Source organism: Odontesthes bonariensis, chromosome 17 (genome assembly GCF_027942865.1).
Source record: "Odontesthes bonariensis isolate fOdoBon6 chromosome 17, fOdoBon6.hap1, whole genome shotgun sequence".
Classification (NCBI taxonomy): domain Eukaryota; kingdom Metazoa; phylum Chordata; class Actinopteri; order Atheriniformes; family Atherinopsidae; genus Odontesthes; species Odontesthes bonariensis.
The window spans coordinates 28432080-28451181 of record NC_134522.1 but is presented as its reverse complement, the minus strand read 5'-3'; the positions used below and the strand labels follow the sequence as shown (position 1 = coordinate 28451181).

General features: G+C 41.2%; 2 protein-coding genes across 3 annotated transcripts in view; both read left to right on the top strand.

Moving 5' to 3' along the window:
* The window catches only part of sgpp1b (sphingosine-1-phosphate phosphatase 1b), a 44260-nt gene extending 35843 nt beyond the window's left edge, over nt 1–8417 (top strand). The window contains exon 3 of the mRNA XM_075447516.1: nt 1966–8417. Within this exon, the coding sequence (XP_075303631.1) occupies nt 1966–2514 (549 nt within the window). The 3' untranslated portion in view covers nt 2515–8417. The remainder of the gene's footprint in view (nt 1–1965) is intronic.
* Nucleotides 8418–13850: 5433 nt separating this feature from the next.
* Nucleotides 13851–19102, top strand: wdr89 (WD repeat domain 89). Of its 2 annotated transcripts, none has more exons than XM_075448459.1 (2): nt 13851–14048; nt 14688–19102. In XM_075448459.1, exon 2 carries the CDS (start codon nt 14718–14720, stop codon nt 15852–15854), a length of 1137 nt encoding a protein of 378 aa, XP_075304574.1. In that variant the 5' UTR covers nt 13851–14048; nt 14688–14717; the 3' UTR covers nt 15855–19102. The 2 variants fall into 2 exon arrangements, with proteins under 2 accessions (XP_075304574.1, XP_075304575.1); XM_075448460.1 differs by having other exon boundaries at nt 13851–14172.

The window sequence follows — 19102 nt, the reverse complement described above, 5'->3', positions numbered from 1 at the left end:
GTCCAAAAGATGGCCAACCTCCCTCCAGAGTGTCTGAGCTCATCAGCGCCATTCACCTATGCAGTATTAGACGTTTTTGGCCCCTGGGAGGTTCCACCCGACGCACCAGAGGTGGCGCAGCTCAGAGCAAGCACTGGGCCATACTTTTTACATGCATGAGTATCAGAGCTGTGCATGTAGAAGTCATAGAGTTGATGGATGCAGCCAGCTGCATTAATGCAGAGGGCAACCGAAGCAGCTGAGATCAGATCGGGGCACAAACTTTATCGGAGCCAGTTCCGAACTGGGCTTGAGACCGGATGATCCAAAGCAAACCAGTACTTTAAAGCGACAATGGTTGCACATGGGAATTCAACCCCCCGCATGCATCCCACATGGGAGGAGTGTGGGAGCGCATGATTGGCGTGACCCGGAGGATACTCGATTCCATGTTGCTGCGAACCAAGCATACTCACCTGACTCATGATGTGCTCTGGCAGAGGTGTGTGCTACAGTCAACGCCAGACCTTTAGTCCCGGTCTCCTCCGATCTCTCCTCTCCAATACTGCTGACTCCTGCTATGCTCTTGCCCCAAAAACCAGGTGTGTCTGCTTCACATGGTAGTTTCGAGGAAAAGGATCTTTTCAAATGTCAGTGGAGACAGGTGCTGGCACTTGCTAATGAGTTTTGGAGTCGATGGAGAGCTGAACACCTCCATACCCTTCGGCCAAGGCGTAAGTGGCACACAGCATGTCGCAACCTGGAAGTCGGAGACATTGTGCTACTTAAACAGAGTGAATCCCCCCGCAATGAGTGGCCAATGGGTCTGGTCACATTTACCAGTCCAAGCGGTGATGGGAAGGTCCGCAAAGTTGAGGTCAGGACAACATCACATGACAAAGTAAAGACATTCTTAAGGCCTATCACTGAGGTGGTCTTACTCCTGGCAAAGGAAAGCCAGAGGTCAAATCAGGACATTTAAGTCTTAAGTGGCATCAGTAAATGCCAGATGGGGAGTGTTCTGCCCTGAATATGTTTAAAAGACACTCAAAACGACTTTGAAATGTTGATTTCCTTTTTTTTTTTTTTTTTTTTTATCTTCATATGTATTTTCGGCGCCTTTATTTTGAAAATCTCCCAACTAATCGGAAGTTGGAAGTAAAAACGTAAACGAGGAAAAACTATCGTGTCACGGCTGCTACAATGCAGTTGATCTCTCAGAAAGCAATGGTTGTAAGTGTTACACATTGTTTACAAGTTTGATAAGATGTGTTAATGACTTTTAAGGGAATTTTGTGTATAGAAGTAACAGTATAATGTCGTGGCTTGTGGGACAGCAGTGTGTATACTTACCTTCTAATTTGCCTTGTTTTCTAGCCTGCTGTACTATACCTGTTGAGTTAATATTAAGCATGGGATATACGTTGATACTGATATTTACATGGCTGTTTATTAAGACATTATTTTGTATCTTTCTTTTCTAATTCAATGTAGTCAGAAATGCTGACTTATGTGTGAGAAGATATTAAAGGACCAAGCCGCTCACTTCCTGGCTCTTGAATCAGAAGGTTGGCTGGCTGTTTATCTGTGTTCACGCAAGAGCAAAATGCATAGAGAGAACAGTACAATGGAGAAATGTAAGAAAAGAAAAATATCTGAAGAAAATAGAACATTTAATGATGCCTGGGCAGATTCATTTGCATTTACCTCTGACGAGAGTGGCTAAGGTTATTAGGAATCTCCGTGCATGCTGCCATGTGCATGGCTCTTAGTTGTTCTGATCAATGAATTCCCCATAAGAGGCTGACCGAGACGAGTCCGACTACTCTTTTCTACACAACATTATCTCTGGAATTATAGAGCACAGCCTTACAAAGTTTAAAGAACTGATCAGGCCCCTCATTGACATCAGCATTGGCTATTCTGCTTCTACAGTGTGGATGCAGTGAAATGACTGTTTATGTTTCTGTGTTTTTTATATTTCAGGACGTCATTGTTGGCTTCCTGTACAGTGTCCTCATCCTGATCTTCTTCCTGCCAGCATTGGATCTTATCGAAAATTTCAACTTGACTTGTCGCTATGCTCCACTCGTCATCATCTCCCTCCACTTGGGCCTGGGCCTCTTCTCCTTCACACTGGACACCTGGAGTACTTCACGGGGCGATACCGCTCAGATCCTAGGCACAGGCGCCGGCGTGGCTCTAGCATCCCGTGTCAACAACCACCTCGGCCTGATGCCCGACCTGACGGTAAACCAGCTTCCTTTAACGATGCCGGTCTTCAGTGCCAGCCTGGTGGTCAGAGCAATGCTGCGGCACATCCTGGGGGTGCTGGTTCTGGTGGCCACTCGGGCGCTCATGAAGTCCATTACCATCCCATTGGTGTGCTGGGTGTTTGGCGTGCCCAGCGGGGACGTGAGAAAAGCCCGGCAGCACATGGAGGTGGAGCTACCCTACCGCTACATCGTTTACGGGATGGTGGGGTTCAACGTACTCTTCCTGGGCCCCCTGCTCTTCAACTACTTGCAGCTCTGAGTGGATGTTACTTCAGTGTCTCGTCAGTCAATGGCCAGAAAACTGTGAAGTGACACACAAAAAGTTGTCTCATCAGTTTAGCTACTCCTTATCATCCAGTGTCTCGTTGTGGTCAGAGGTAGTTGGTAATGGGACTAATGAAGGTCAATTAAAGCCTAAACCCTCATCTGGATGCAAACCTTTTGTCAGATAGTTTTTCTCTATGTCCTGTTGGTTCAGGTTAGCTTTGAGGATGACTGAATCAGGAGTAACCTGCTGCTTTAATAGATTCCTAAGTGCATCTTCAGCCAGGCCTCAGCCTTTCAGTTCAACCTGTGGCAACTGATATTCTGTAAGACTGAGAAGTACCTAATGGCAACTGAGAGATGATATAAAAAATGAAAATATTAGAATTATTTCTATTATTAACAGTTTGGGCAAAGAAAAATGGAGAGATTTTTGGGAGATATAAATTCTATCAATACTTAAATTGTCTCTCAAAGTGCTACTAGATTACAATAAGCAGAAAGGTCTCATTTAATCTGACCAAGTTATCAAATCCCAGTGATATAAAGCAGGGAAAAAGAACATTCTCACGTAAATTAAAGCTGCAAGCAGGGGAGAAATACATTTTTTTGCTGATCTTCTGGAGGTTGATTCTGTCATGGAGACTCTTAATCAACAATTTCCCACTTTTTTCACTAATTTCTCTGAGCAATAATATGACCACTATATAAGAAGTGATTCCTTTATAGAGAATGCAAAGTTGAGGTTATGCATTGGTTTGTTTGATAAAACTAACACATTACAAATGTGTTTGTAAGTATTAGAATTAGTTTGTTTTGATAAATTGGAGGAAAAAAACGGGGGTCAGATATCGGGACAGATCAGATTTTAGCACAATACCGGCGCGTTGATTCGCAGATCTCACATTCAGCCGTGCAACTCGGTTACTTCTGCTAAGCGCCATCATTTTTTCTTTCTATATCTCTTCTCCACTAGATTTGACCACTAAAACAAAACCAAATCTAACCAGCCAGCAATGGTCTTAAATGTAAGTAACGGGTGAGCATTCCTCACAAGATGGCGCCTGCATCGGTCCCCGCATACAGCATGGCGCGACTTATCTTCACATTCTCTGCCGTGTATCAGGAAGTGGCCCCCCTTGGTTAGGTTTGATAGCACATGTACAGTGTTTTCTTAGAACACTGTTTGTTTCTTTCTATCAGACAGCTTTATGTCTGATATCTGCTCTGAGATTGACTGCTTTTCATAGAAGATGATGGGTAAAAAGCAATGACCGGGCACATACTGTACCATTCAGAGGTAAGAAGGGATTACTTTGTTTGGGAAATGTACTTTTACGTTTTGATAGTTGGAATGTTAATGATTGGAATCTCTCTGCATTGCCCAGATTTTTAAGTTTTTTTTTTTTTTTTTTTTTAGATTAAACATTGTAAACACTTAATCAATGTGTTTGATTGATGTGATGAACGAAGGTGCGCTGTTGTGAATGTTGTTCTCTGAGAGGGGAAGAGGGTGAAAAAGTAGAATGGCTTGAAGTGCAAATGAAAGTTCTAATTCAACCACATGGAGGAAAATGACGACTAAATCATAATGCATCGAGATGCTTGTGTCGCTATTGTCGTTTCATTTTAGAAATATACCAGATTCTCTCCCCTGTAAACTGTTATAATTGTATATGCTCTCATTGTTCTCATTTTATTTTTAATTTGGACAATAGCACGGCTTATAATGAACAGACTGCATAGATTTAAGCAAGTTTTCCTTATTTTTTTAATTTTTTTTTTTTTACTGTTTATGGATTAATATTTCAGTCCTGCTTCTCAGGTCAGTCTTGGCATCAACACAGTACCCAAATAGGCAATAAGAGGAAAATGATTTCCTTTTAAGTTCTGGGAAATAAATAAGTTTTCCATCTTTTGGGTTTTTTGTTTTGTTTTGTTTTTTTTTGGACAGTGCAGTTTCCAATAAGTGGAAAAAGCAGAGCTTTTCTCTGGTATTACAGCCATACTGAATATTAAATAATTTTTTACGTGTGTTTGGAAATGTCAGGACTCTTGTATCCTGATCAGCTGTCCGATGACAAAAGAAAAAGATTGTACAAACTGTGAATTAGCTGTTTTTCACACAAAAACGGCTTTTTATGGACGAAACGGTGGTTAAACAAAGTTCCCTTTCTTCTGTCAGCGCTAGTTAATGGAACCAGTTATCCATCGCTGATTGAGTGTCTTCATTTTCAAAACTTCACACACATGCACTGGTTCTTCTAAAAGCAAACTTTTTCTGTGCCACTAAGCTGCCAGAAAGAAAGAGTCCTGACCACGTGGCCTTTCTCACTTGTTGTCATTGCACACTGCAGATGACTCACAGTGATTAACGGACCACCTTCAGATGACTGAAATCATACTTTTACGTGAGCGGGGACCAACCCTGCTGCTGTGGACTAAAACAAACATGCTGCTTGAGGGAATAGAGCTGTTGTTTGGGTTTTTTGTTGGTTTTTAAAAAAAAAATTTAAATCGTTTGTATTCTGCAACTCAGCGACTGGCCTAAAAGAGTTATTCTAGTAGTACTTAGCAGAAGACTCGTTTTATGTTAGTTTGATAAATTCATATGTTCCATCACATTGGTCAGAAAATAGAGCTTATATTTTTTCATAATGGCCATATTATTGTTAAACTTTAAACACAACTTTAAGAACATTTTACATAAAAATGTATTTTTCACCTTTCAAAACAGTAATTTGAATGGAAACCTACAAACCCTTACACGCCTTTTACTCAGGGTACAAACCGCTGCAGCCGATCGGCACCGCGGCACATGACCGACTAATGCTTGTTGTTTGAATTCAGGGCTGATTTCTGAGTTTGAAACAAACAAAATTCAAAATAAAAGCCTCGTGTACATTTGTGACCAAAACATGCGCCCGTTGGCGCTCCTTTTCTAAACGTGGATATTCAAACCACTTAGTTTCTTTCAGTGATATCACATGGCTTTCCTCAGCGTAGAGAATTTGCACAGTTTTTGTTGGAATTGTCAACGGTTACATTTTTCTGCTTCAACAACCAAATGAGCTCAGAAGTTGGGGTTCAGAGTTTGTTCCTGCAGTTGATGAAATTAAACACTGTTGGTTGTAACAGTAGCAGTTGTGAAACTTTCAAATCTCACATACTTTAGTTTTAGGATATACTGATATACAGCTGGAGCAACTTCTCAGATGGGTCTATTGAAACTATTGAAAAGTTACCTCCTGACCTGTTTTCCTTCATTTCGAACTCAACACCATCCAAAGCCATATCTTGGTGCCTCTTCTATTAGAGACCACTTGCTGTATGAAGTGGTGGATGATGAAAAAAAGTTCATTTGTGCATTCCCGTGTTGAAGGAGGCCACAAGCAGAGATGCCTCCCTTATGCTAATCTGTGCTTATAGTCGCTACCAGTTAAGGGCTTTGCTTGAGGACAGTTCCTTATTTTTTCTTCCTATCAGGTGTTGCGTTCTTGTGCATTTCACCTTTCAACCGAAGCGGAAACATTCATTTTCTTTAGTCTTAATTAGCCCTCCAAGCTGACTTTAATGTTGTATTTGTTTTTGTTGCATATGGTACTGTTTTGATATGACTGCACTGTTCCCAGAATGCACTGTTTCTTCCTCTGAGCCGGGCAGAAAGGGGGATGTTGGACCTAAACATTGAAATCAGACACAGAATGAAGGGAGCCTGAAGTTAACGTCTTAGTTTTGGTTGAATGAATTTTCAAGTTGTTTCTTTTTCTTTCTTTAGTTACTTAGCATTGCGAGTATTCTTGACACCACTAATTGCAAGCAGATGACATTAGTTTATAGATTCATGGCACATAATTTGCTTGTTGTGTTTTCATCCTAAGAATACCTAAAAGTTATATTATGTGTTGTATTACTTCTGATCAGGCGGTATGTTTTCAGGCCTAAAACTTTTCAAATAACGAAAGCCCAAGGTGGCACCAAATATCCAAAACTCAGAGGCTGTGTTCGAAACCGCCTACTACATACTACATACTTGAAAACGGCATACTCATCTATCTGACAGTATGCAGAGCGTTTACACACAGTGCACTTCACTCCTGCCCGAGCTGACATCAGCCGGCCTGAAAAGCTGAATTGCTTAAGCTATAAACTCTGTAAATATATAACTTTAGCAATATTTGAAACATTTTCAGGCGAGAAAGTAGTCATTTAGACCCCCAAGGTGTTGAAAATCTGACAAAATACCGGCTATTTACAATTTTGTTCCCACGAATTCGCCGCTAGTAAAGCTAGCCGCTGTGAGCAACGCACTTCCGGTTTCGCCGTTTTGACTGCTCTCGTCCCGTTAACTGAATTTGACCGTTCAAATGGCGATGGACGACGTCACGTTACGTTGCATCTTGGGTAGTTTGAGTGTGACAAGTAACCTCATGATGAATACTCAACATTTCGGCGAATCTAGTATGCATCTAGTGTACATCCGGGAACTTAAAAAAGTATGACTAGTAGGAAAAGTAGGCGGTTTCGAACACAGCCAAAGATTCAGCTTAATGACATAAAGACACGAGGTGGCCTCTACACATTTATACCGGCAGGCACTCACACGTTGCATCGGTTACTGATGGGTTAAATGACTACATGTTAAATTCTCAGTGAAGGACTTTTACGTATGCTCAAGGTTTAAAATCTATTTGAATTTATTTTCTTTATTGTTCACTTTATGCTGCTGATTGAAATCTGAAGTAATCGGATTGTTTCAGTGGTTTCCAAGTCTCATCCAGCTGCTTCATTCACAGTGTCAAACAACTCTTATTTGGACATTGTTTGAGTTTTCTTGCTCAGACTCATGAAAAGCAAATCTTCCAGCTTCGCCTGTGAGTTTCTCAGCTGCCCGGCTCCTTTCACTTCCTGTGGCCTTGCCTCGTGCACAACTGTATTTCTGTTTGTTTTAGTTTTTTTTTTTTTTTTTTTTTTAATTGAAATGTGGTTTCCTCTGTACCGGTGAAAAGAGAAGCGTGTCCCCCTCTTTTTATCCTGTGGTGGAACTTAGTTTCAGAGTGAGAGATGACACTCGTCAAGCAAAAAAGAAAAGTCTAAATCTATTATGTTTCATCTTGACTGAGAACTTATTTTGTGATGGAAAATGTCTATGGGGATGATTCTCCTATTCATGGAGGAGCTTTTGAGGTATTGATACTTGAGTTGAGATTAAACAAAACTTCACGACACAATAAAGACGACCACAATCTTTTGTGTATTTAGGTTTTTGGGCCAGAGCTCTGCTTTGGTTTGTTGTCTTGTTAACTGAACTCTTTTCCACATTTCCCTTCAGTGCCTTGATTGTTGAGGAAAATGCAGATGTGTTTGTGTGTGTCATAAAAATCCGTCAGATCACTCTGTGCTGTCGTGTTGCTTTTTGCACTTTGTAGCTGTATAAATGTTTCATTCTAAGGTGATAAAAGAGACATTAAAAAAAAAGTTTTGCCTGTTAATCACTCCCTTCACTAAATTTGCAACAGACCAATTATTGGCTCACTTCATGTCAGAAGTATTGATTTGAACCTGCACACATGTCAGAAACCTATTTTGTCTTTTACTTTGTCTTACTCTGATCATTCAAGGCTTTCATTCCAAAATTCCTCAAATCACATTGAGGAAAACTACAAGATGACAAACTGATGTTGGATTGTTCCTTTAGTAATCGGGGTCTTCATGATCCTGCTCTCACTTGTTCACTCGTGTTCTGATCAGACAGGTGGGAACATTGGATTGGAGGACCCTTTGATGCAGTTCCACAGTATTTTTTTTTTTTTTTTATACATACTGTATTCGCAGGATTTGATTTAAAAAATTTGTCCTATGATTTAAAATGAGGTGTGTGTATCTGTTTGTGTGAAATTAACTAAAATTAAAAAAAAATTGATAATCAAATACGATATTGCCTCTCAGTTTTTACCGACTCGGGTTAAAAATGCACAGGAAATAGTTTGCGAGCCATAGGAGTGCACTTTCTACATGTTTTCTAATCTTAAGGATTTTAAACTGAGAGGTTTGAACCACAACGGGAGATGGTTTGCAGCACCCGCTCATTCAAGTGCGTTTCTTTATTCCTGCACTTGTAGTTCAAATTCAACCCGTCTTCTATCGCAGACGATAGAGCTGTGACAATATTAAAGCAGAATCTTCATCAGAAGGGACACTTCTCGTTGCTTGTGTCTGTTTCACAGTATGGTGTTCATTTTCTACTCCCGTACAACTCCTGATAAAGTTCATGTGGCAGTCTTTGTGCAAAATTACAAATGTCTTCTGCTGTGGAGCCTCTAGAATATGACATGAGCGCACACAGTTTCTTCTGATGGTTTGAACGGGACCGTGAAGGTTTAAACAACTCTGTCATTTTAGTGTTTGCATTCTTCCTGCAGAGCTGCTCTCCGTACACAGATGGTGATGTGGTGTGTCACAGGATGACCAGCTTTCCACTTCGCTTTGCCAGAGCTGCCCAGCTGCGGCAGAGGACACACTCCAGCTGCTGGCCTGAACATTAAAGACCTTTCTCTTAGATTTTGTTCCATTCTTCGTCTTTGAAAGAGAATTCTTATGGGACTGAGACTCAAGCTCTGCTCTGTGAAGGTTTAGTTTGTAATAAATGAACCACTCAGGCAGGACTAAAGAAACAAAGACACTTGCCACTGAATAAGAACTCTTTATTTATCCTGATAACTCCTCATGTGTCTGTACAAGGTCTGCAGCATGTGGGGAAGTTCTCAATAGAAAAGCTACATTTACGTGGAATGATCAGGTTCTCCCATAGATGAATTAATGAACAGGCCAACTGACACACTAACACTGAATCAGAGGCTCGAGGAGACCTGGCGGCTCTGGGTCAGTAGCCCAGTTTGTGTGGCAAGTTACTGATAACATTTTGTTCAAACCATTACAAAATCACACACAACCATAATGAAAGAAGGAGAAAAAAAACTCGAAATAATCACGAGACACAACCCAAAAGTGTAAGTCATGTAAAACTGAGCACAAAATGACCACAAAATTGATCTAAAATATCCACAAAGAGACTTTGAAGGGTCACAGTGGTGCACAGAACGACAAGAGACAAACAGCTATTTATTCATGTTAATGACACTTTATTTAACGTGTTTCTGTGGCACTGAATGGCAAGATTTAGGTCAGCTGGGAAGTTTCAGGCCAGGCTGTTTTAAGCAGTTTGAGGGGTGCTGCTGCTGCCACCTACTGGACTCCAGTACATCTAATCTTTTCTCGTGCATCATTAGTCTACATTCAAACTTTTTACTTTTTTTACACTAAGAAGAGGATATAGAATAAAATTACAAGTTATTTTCATGGTGCAAAGCAGAAGTGTGACCAGAATGGCATGTGTGGGGGGGCAGTTAGCTCATCTGGGGGGGCAGAAAACAATACCTGAAAAAATGGGTGGAAAATCACTACTACAACTTCAAGCATAATAATAATAATAATAATAATAATAATTCAATTCGGTAATGAAAATGTGGTCACACTTGCATAAATCATGACCGTCAATTTTAATTTTTAATTCTAATTAACATGCTCCTCCACATTCTCCATTGAGGGTTTAAATTCAAGTAGATACTTGGGGCAAGACATCCAGCCAACTCCAGCTTTTTATTACCTTCATTAAGTATCCGAAAATGTACCCCCTTTTCTAATGCAAAAGAAGGATTTATCTATCTTGGTGTCAAGATTACCCCCGAAATTAGGATGATCATCCCAGCAAACTATGATCCACTAACAGCCGAAGTAAATGAGACATTGGATCGTTGGTTGACGTTGCCCATATCATTGATTGGCCGTATAAATCTGATTAAAATGAGTATATTACCAAAATTTTTATACCTGTTTCAATCACTCCCACTTCCACTGCCAGGTTCATTTTTTGACAAACTTAATAGTGCTTTTGGTATATTCATTTGGAACAACAAAAAGTCTAGACTGAGGCTCAGGTTGCTGTACTTGCCGTTTGAGAGGGGAGGACTACAGCTCCCAAATCTGAAGTTGTATTATTGGTCTGCCCAGTTGCGTTCTGCAATGTTCTATTTCTCGCTGGAGCCCCCTCCAGCCTGGGTAAATATTAAGCAGGCATCAGTACCAAACCTCCCATTTAGGCTGTATATGTATTCTGCAGACCCAAAGAAGTTAAAAAGACTAACAGAGAACCCTTTCCTCAGAAACACTGTTGAAGTCTGGTACAAAGCACATCAATATATTGGAGACACCCCTTCCGTCTCTCGTTTCCCTCCCACATGGGGTAATACATATTTCAAAGCAGGAAGGGCAGACGGTGGATTTAAAATCTGGGCAAATAATGGTGTGCAAAAAGTAGAGGACATTTATGTGGATGGTAATCTTATTACATTTGATCAGATGTGTCAAGCATACTCTATTCCCAGAAAACATTTTTTTTTAAGTATCTGCAATTGAAACATTTTATTCAATCTAAACATAAGAATGTGGTAACTGCACCACCACTATCACATCTTGAGGACCTTACACTTCAGCACCTAGAGGGGAGGAAACAAATTTCTTTATTCTATACAGCTTTGATGTCATATGATAAAGAGTCCACCATCGACAAACTAGAGGCATGGAGGCTGGATATTCAGGAGGATATGCAAAAGGCTGAGTGGGAAAAAGCATGTTTTAAAGCCCAAAAACAGTCTATTAGTACTAGAATGAAATTATTACAATACAAATGGTTGATGAGAACGTACATTACCCCGGTTAAGTTAAATCGGTGGTCCCCTGATGTGCCGGACACGTGCAGCAAGTGCTTGGAAGGAAAGGGTACTCTATACCATTGTGTATGGGACTGCCCAAAGATAAATACGTATTGGAAGGAAATTGTTCTGACTTTGTCTGACATTGTTGGAGTGAAGGTACCTCTTCAGGCAAAAATATGTATACTTGGTATATATCCAAAAGACTTTATGGTCAATTCTAAAAAGTCAACTCTAATTGATTTTGGACTCCTACAGGCCAGGAGGATGATCGCTCTGTTTTGGAAAAAAAATGGATGCGCCCTCGATACAAGTGTGGATAAAGGAGATGGCATCTTGTATTGTGTTGGAAAGAATGACTTCTATAATTAGGGGAAAGAGTGCAGAGTTTGAGACTGTGTGGAAACCTTTAATAGAATTTCTTAAGCGTTGAAATGCGCAATCAACTTGAAACTGCTGTATTGGTGTGTGTAGTTAAGTGTTTGTGTGTGTTTTTAATTTCCAATTTGCTTTAAATGTCTGAAGTATGTGAAATGTCCTGTGGAATTGTGGCTGGTTACTTTATGGATGTTATTGTTTTGATTATTGTCTGTTTGTATGGGTGAAATATATGTAAAAGTTCAATAAAAATATTTGTTAAAAAAAAAAAAAGTATCCGAAAATGTGAAAATCGCCTTTTTGTTTTCAGCAGCAAGGGGTTAAGGTTACGGAGGGGGGGAAACACGATAACAAAAAAAAAAAATAAAGCTATAAACTTTGCAGATATATGCTTTTTTTAAAACACAAACAGAGATAATAAATCGTGGCCTTTTTTCTGGCCAGTTTTCTTTGGATGGACAGGGCATTTCTCAGGGGGGGCAGAAGTTAACATGCGGTGAATTGTTTCAAGTGTTATTTTGTACCTTTCTTCCTGCAAACCCGTCTTAAGGTTTGCAACAGCACTTGTTGCAACAGAGTTGTTGTTGCATTATCAACTTAAAAATTCTCCACACATTCTCTGTAGGAGACAGGTCAAGACTGCAGGCATGCCATTTCAGTGCCTGCACTTTCTTCCCACAGCCACAATGTACATGTAATGTGTTGCTGAATGTTTTGTAGTGTCTTGTTGAAAAAAAAATTAATGGACATCCTTGGAAGAGTCTTGAAAGCCACGCATGTTGCTCTAAAATCTCAACAAAGCCCACCTTTCTTCATTCATGTTGCCATCACAGAGCCTGGCCTTTGGACTTGGACAACTTTTGTGTAATGTGTTGCAGCCTGGAAATGCAAAAATGGACACGTATTAACAAATGAAATCAAGCTGACAAGAATACAAACTAACTATATTTGGTTCACCCTGTCTAGAATAAGTCAGAATACGTCAAAATGAGTCATCCCTATTTCTGATTTTGGGTTGTACTTTTTGGTTTACAATTTAGTGTTAAGACTTTTGGAATTGGACTGGAATTTTGGAATGAAAACTATTCCTTTTCCAACTGAGAAAACAGCTAAAAATTCAGCCAGTATGGAACAGTATATTTTGTTAAGATAGTCATGTCACAATTATCCAACTCCTATATTCTATTGCTGTTTTTAAAGCTTTCTGACAGTTTTCATGGCCTAAAGGGAAGTTGAAACTTAATTAAGGGAATTTTACACTGATCCTTCACTTGTTATATCTATGATACAGGTCTTCACAATCTGTTGATTAAAAAAAACCTTGGTGATCATTGGACTTTCCAGCGGGACAATGGTCACAAACACACCTCCACGTCAACCAAAGTTTGGTTTAGAAACAGATGATGGAACATCTTGGCGTGGCTTTCTCAGTTGCCAGATTTAAATTTGATTGACCATCTTTTTTGGGATTTAAAGAAGGCAGGTGCAGCATGGAATCCATCAAACATCACTGAGCTAAAGGCTTTTTGCATGTTAAGAACGGGAAAAAATTCCTATTGAGAGGTGTAAGAAATTTGCCAGTACTCACCGAAAACATTTGTTGAAAGTTATAAAAGCTAAAGGATGCTACACAAAGGACTGAAGCTGGGCGCCAGATAATACTGCTCGTGCACATGTTAAAAGTTAAATCAACTTCTGTTGTCAAAATAGCACAAATATCTACCAATAAATATTTGTGTTGTTTAATTAAGTTTTTTGTCATTTATTCATATCACTGAATTGTCTTTTGAGGTGAGGGGCTTGAATATTTCTGATTTCAACTGCATGTCCTGCTGTGAACCTTTCTGATTCAAAACAACTTTAAATAAAAGCCCCAAAGACAAACGTTGGGCTTTGTCTTTTGGGGCTTTTATTCCAGGTTGGTAAAACCAGGCCAAGATTTTGAAAAAAGACTTCATCAACACAAGATCTTAGGAAAAAAAAAAACATTGCAATTTTTTAACATTACATAACCTTACAAAGTATTATATTTCTTTCTTTGTTTATTTATATATCTATTTGTTTTTCTATGTATTTATTTATTTAGTGGCAAAGTGCCATTCCTGTATGGTATTGAACATCCAACAGTAGCGGAACTATGGTCTGAAAAGAAGTTTCCGCGCGGTCTCAAAATACTGTGACACATCGCTCGTCCTCTCGGCTACGCGTGTTTGAGTAGTAGTAGCGTGATTTATATTTTTTCTATTTTAACGTTCTCTGTTCAACAATTTCTTCGCACTGCTCTGTGGTGTATTTTCCAGTATGTCGGCAGACGTGTCCGCATAATCGTAGTTCATCACATTTACGCTTGTTGTTCCTGCATTTGTGGAAATTCTAGCAAGTAAGTATGTTGAACTGAACAACTAAACAAGAAAATGATCAACTCAAGACAGTGACACGACGATGATGAGCGAGGCCCAGCATTCATCTGATGAAGGGAACTCGCCGCCATACTCAGTTCAAAAGTCTGTAGCCTATTCGTGTTTTTTTTTTTTTTTTTGCTTTCTGTTACATGTGCAATCCTCTCACATCTGTCTGTCACAACAGAAATTGAACTGATGTTGCGTTGCGTTTTGTTCTCCAAAGCATTTTATTTTGATTGCAAAAACAAACAAACAGGTGCCGAATTACAAAGTTGGACTCAATGATGAGGACAGCGTCATAATATGTTCTTTAATAAGCACGTGTGTCACATGTCATCAAGGTGTTATTTAATCATGAAAATACTAGCTGAGTCTTTGTGACGTTTGTTATCATTTTTATTATAAATATCTGCTTTGAGGTTTCAGATATTGAATGCAGGAAACGCTGAACTTTCCTCTTTAAACTTTTTGAAACTACATGATTTTCATCGTCAAATTCTAGACTCCTGTCCTTTGTGAATCTGTTAAGAGTGCACCAAGTCCTTTTTACATTTTTCACTAGGTGAATTTGCTCACAGGCTGAATGTTTTGTGTGGTTTTCTGTTTATCCTGTACAGATTGGTTACATCTCACAAGACAGAGCTTCCATGGAGAGTTTAGAAGAGACGCTCAAAGGTCTGTCTATTGCTCGGCGGTCCCATCCAGAGGAACCCACCTACCTGCTACACGTTGCCCTGCAGCCATCTGGCCTTCTGGCAGTATCCTGCTCCAACTTAACCATTCACCTGCATAACGAGGAAAGTCTGAACCTGGTCGGAGAGTACCGGGGGCACAAAGGGCCGCTTTGTGGCCTTACATTTGCTCACAACTCCTCTGATCTCCTCTATTCAGGCTCCGCTGATGGTACGGTCCAGGCATGGGATGTCCGATGCCCTGGGACGGATGCGGTCCAGATGTTTAAAAGTGATCCATCGCACTGTTACTGCAGCTTTGATCTGAACTGCAGCGACATGCTCTTGTGTGCTGGCACCGAGCAGGTTAACGATGAGGACAGCTTTCTGGTCTTCTGGGACTCAAGGAAACCTGGCAGTAGGCTTCTTGGTGTGTATTCTGAGTCGCACAGTGATGACATCACACAGGTGTGCTTCCACCCACGGGACAAAGATCGCCTGGCATCTGGTTCCACAGATGGCCTTGTTAATGTTTTTGACCTGAGCCGAGGAGCAGAGGAGGAAGCGCTGCTTGTCACCTGTAACAGCGACTCCTCGGCGGGCTCAGTGCGCTGGTCCGGAGCAGGTTACACCCAGCTGCTGTGTCTCAGCCATGATGAAGGGCTGCACCTTTGGGATGTGGGCCAGCTGGACACAGAAGAACCTCTTACCATCTTCAGCACTTCCGATGTGCGCAGCCTGACTCCACTGCCTGATGGTGTTGGCGTGGATTATCTGGTGGGGGGGCAGTGGCTGGAAGAAGCCCAGAAGCTGCTGGTGGTAGGTGGGAAGAACAGCGGGGATCTCCACATGATGGAGTGTGACAGCAAAGGGCTTCATCTGCTCAGGAGCCTGGAGGGTGGCCACACCTCCACAGTGCGCTGCTTCCTGTGGAGTGCAGCAGGAGAGGCCCTGGTCACTGGGGGAGAGGATGCTCAGCTGTTGCTGTGGAAACCAGGAGGAAAGCAGCTCGCCACAGGAAAAAGGGAATCGATGAAGAGTGAATCCACTGTGAAACTAAAATCTAGGCCTCATAAAAAACATGGATTCAAAAAAGAGAAGAAGTCCACATAGTCAAGACACGGTCAACCAAAAATGCTGGATAAAAGTTTTTCTTTAGATAAGTGTGATGTTAGTGTGCAAACTAGATTTGCTTAATATCTGGCACAGATATTCTCCATCATTAACAGTACAATTTGCAGACAACAAAAAAAGTTATCTGTGCCATGTCTTTTTGTACATTGACATCATCACCGCTTTGAGACATTCGTTGTGTTGCAGTTGATGTATTAAAAGATTTTCTAACCAGTGATCTGGCAGCTGTGGCTAACACATAGCAGAGAGGAAACTGCACCTGGTGAGTGATGGCAGATCGCTCTGCAGGTATAAATTTTAAATTAAACAACTCAGATGCAGTTGAAGTGCAGAATGTCAGAGGCTCAAAAGTAATTGGACAAATTAAATAACTGAAAATAGAATGTTCATTTCTAATACTTGGTTGACAACCCTTTGCTGGCAATGGCAGCCTGAAGTCTTGAACTCGTGGACATCACCAGAAGCTCTGCCAGGCCTTTACTGCAGCGGCTTTCAGTTGCTGTTTGTGGGCCTTTCTGTCTGAAGTTTAGTCTTCAACAAGTGAACTGCGTGCCCAATTGGGTTCTGATCAGGTGACTGACTTGGCCATTCAAGAATATTCCACTTCATTGCTTTAATAAACTCCTGGGTTGCTTTGGCGGTGTGTTTTGGGTCATTGTCCATCTGTATTATGAAATGCCGCCCAATCAATTTGACTGCATTTGGCTGGATTTGAGCAGACCATATGTCTCTGAACACCTCAGAATTCATTCGGCTGCTTCTGTCCTGTGTCACATCAATAAACACGAGTGCCCAAGTGCCACTGGCAGCCATGTCATCACACTGCCTCCGCTGTGTTTTACAGATGATGTGGTATGCTTTGGATCATGAGCTGTTTCAAGCTTTCTCCATCCTTTTTTCTTGCCATCATTCTGGTAGGCAAGGTTGATCTTGGTTTCATCTGTCCAAATAATGTTTTTCCAGAACTGTGCTGGCTTTTTTTTTTAGATTTTTTTTTTTTTTTTTTTTTTTTTTTTAAGTAAAGTCCAATCTAGCCTTTCTGTTCTTGAGGCTTATGAGTGGCTTGCACCTTGCAGTAAACCCTCTGTATTTACTTTCATGCAGTCTTCTCTTTATGGCAGACTTGGATATCGATACGCCGACCTCCTGGAGAGTGTTGTGCACTTGGTTGGCTGTTGTGAAGGGGTTTGTCTTTACCATGGATGAGTCTGCGATCATCCACCACTGTTGTCTTCCGTGGAAGTCCAGGTCTTTTTGCGTTGCTGAGTTCAGCAGTACTTCTTTTCTTTCTCAGGATGTACCAAACTGTAGATTTTGCCACACCTAATATTGTAGCAATTTATCGGATGTTGTTCTTCTGTTTTCGCAGCCTAAGGATGGCTTGTTTCACCTGCATGGAGAGCACCATGTTGTCTGTTCACAGCAAAATCTTCCAAATCCAAGCACCACACCTCAAATCAACTCCAGGCCTTTCATCTGCTTAATTGATAATGACATAATGAAAGAATTGCCCACAGCTGTCCATGAAATAGCTTATGAGTCAATTGTTTAATTACTTTTGGTCCATTTTAAAAAGAGGGTGGCACATGTTTAGGAGCTGAAACTCCTAAACCCTTAATGAAATTTGAATGTGGATACCCTCAAATGAAAGCTGAGAGTTGGGGAAATCTCTATGCTCGACATCAAAACAGTCGACCCAATCAGATTGCCAGGGCGGGCTTTATACGATGATGGACAGATGATCAACAGGGACATTATCGACTACGTCACTAAAGAGCGCTTGGTTTGAATTCGTTTGAAACAAACATGGCTGCCGCTGGAGAGCTAGGGTGTGTAGATTCTGCCATCGAGTCTGTTCTACAGGATCTCCACATTGCATTCATTTTGAAAGACGAACAGAGGAACGCGATAAAGGCTTTTATCGATAGAAAAGATGTTTTTGCCGTCCTTCCTACAACAAGTGTGTGTTGCTTAATCTACGTCACATACTACGTTGCTCTGATTGGTTGTAGGTCTATCCAATTGAGCGAAGAGGCATTTTTCTCCTGGTTCGGTTGAAACACGCCCCATACTCAAATCTCTATCCAGCGGTATCAGACTCACATTCTGACTAGAATCGTGAGTATGACGTAGTCAGGCTAATTAAATAGTGCTGTTGCAGTACAAAATCAACCACAGCCTTCACTGAATCTTCTGGACTCTGGCCAGTAGGGATGGGAATTGTTAACCTGACTCACGTCATCTGGCTGCGTTCACCAACTACACGCGGGGGCGTTCCCTTTCCTCACACAACCATCTGAGGAACCTGGGAGTCATTGGTGTTTCGTCCGATTAGAAAATAATCAGAGCCAATCATTAATCGCTGGGTGGGACTTTGGATGAATGGGCGGCGTTATGGCTGGCTGTTGCAAATGTTGCCTTTAATCCTGAGATTTTCTTTGCACATACGACAATAATCGTTCACTGATCGCTCCTCGCTCCGTTTCATACTATGTGCCGCCATGGTGTTTGTTATGAAAGGCTAGCTGGTTGCATAGTGGTCCTGGTGTCGCTCTGAGCTACGTCACGGGTTGAGTCATTGGGAGTGGCTGCAGTGGCATGTCAGTCAAGATGACGGACAGATTCTTCATCCAATCACATGCACGAGTTTTAGAAAAAATAGCCCCATTTGAAATCATGTCGGTTGTGGGCTCGTCCCAGATGGTATGCGAATACTAGAGGGCGGGAGTCAGGTAAGGGAATTGTTAAGAATTTAGCAATTCCGGTTCCATTATTGATATAGCTTATCGATTCGGTTTGCTATCGGTTCTCTTATTGATTCTCATCCCGCTATATATAGTACATGATGGCTTTGGTTGCAGTAACACTTTAATTTCAAGTGTGCACCAAAATTTTATCTATTTTCGCCTCTGTTATTTTACTTTTCCCTGCCTCGATGAAAGGGGTAGCTATAGGAATGCGGGAGCCTGCCTCTGAGCCTGCCTCTGAGCCTGAGCCTCACTCTTGCAGTCCTCGTCAACTAAATGTTAATATCAGATGGAAATTATTCATACAGTATGTCGCTAAGATTATTACAATCAACAGGACCTGGAAGTTTTATGTTACGGGGCTCGAGTTTTGAATGCAGGCAAGATTGACCCAACCCCCACCCCCCCCCCCCCCCCCCCACCATTTGGGCGGGCCGGTTGGACGGGTCACAGGAATGGGGGTCTTTCATTAAAGGATAA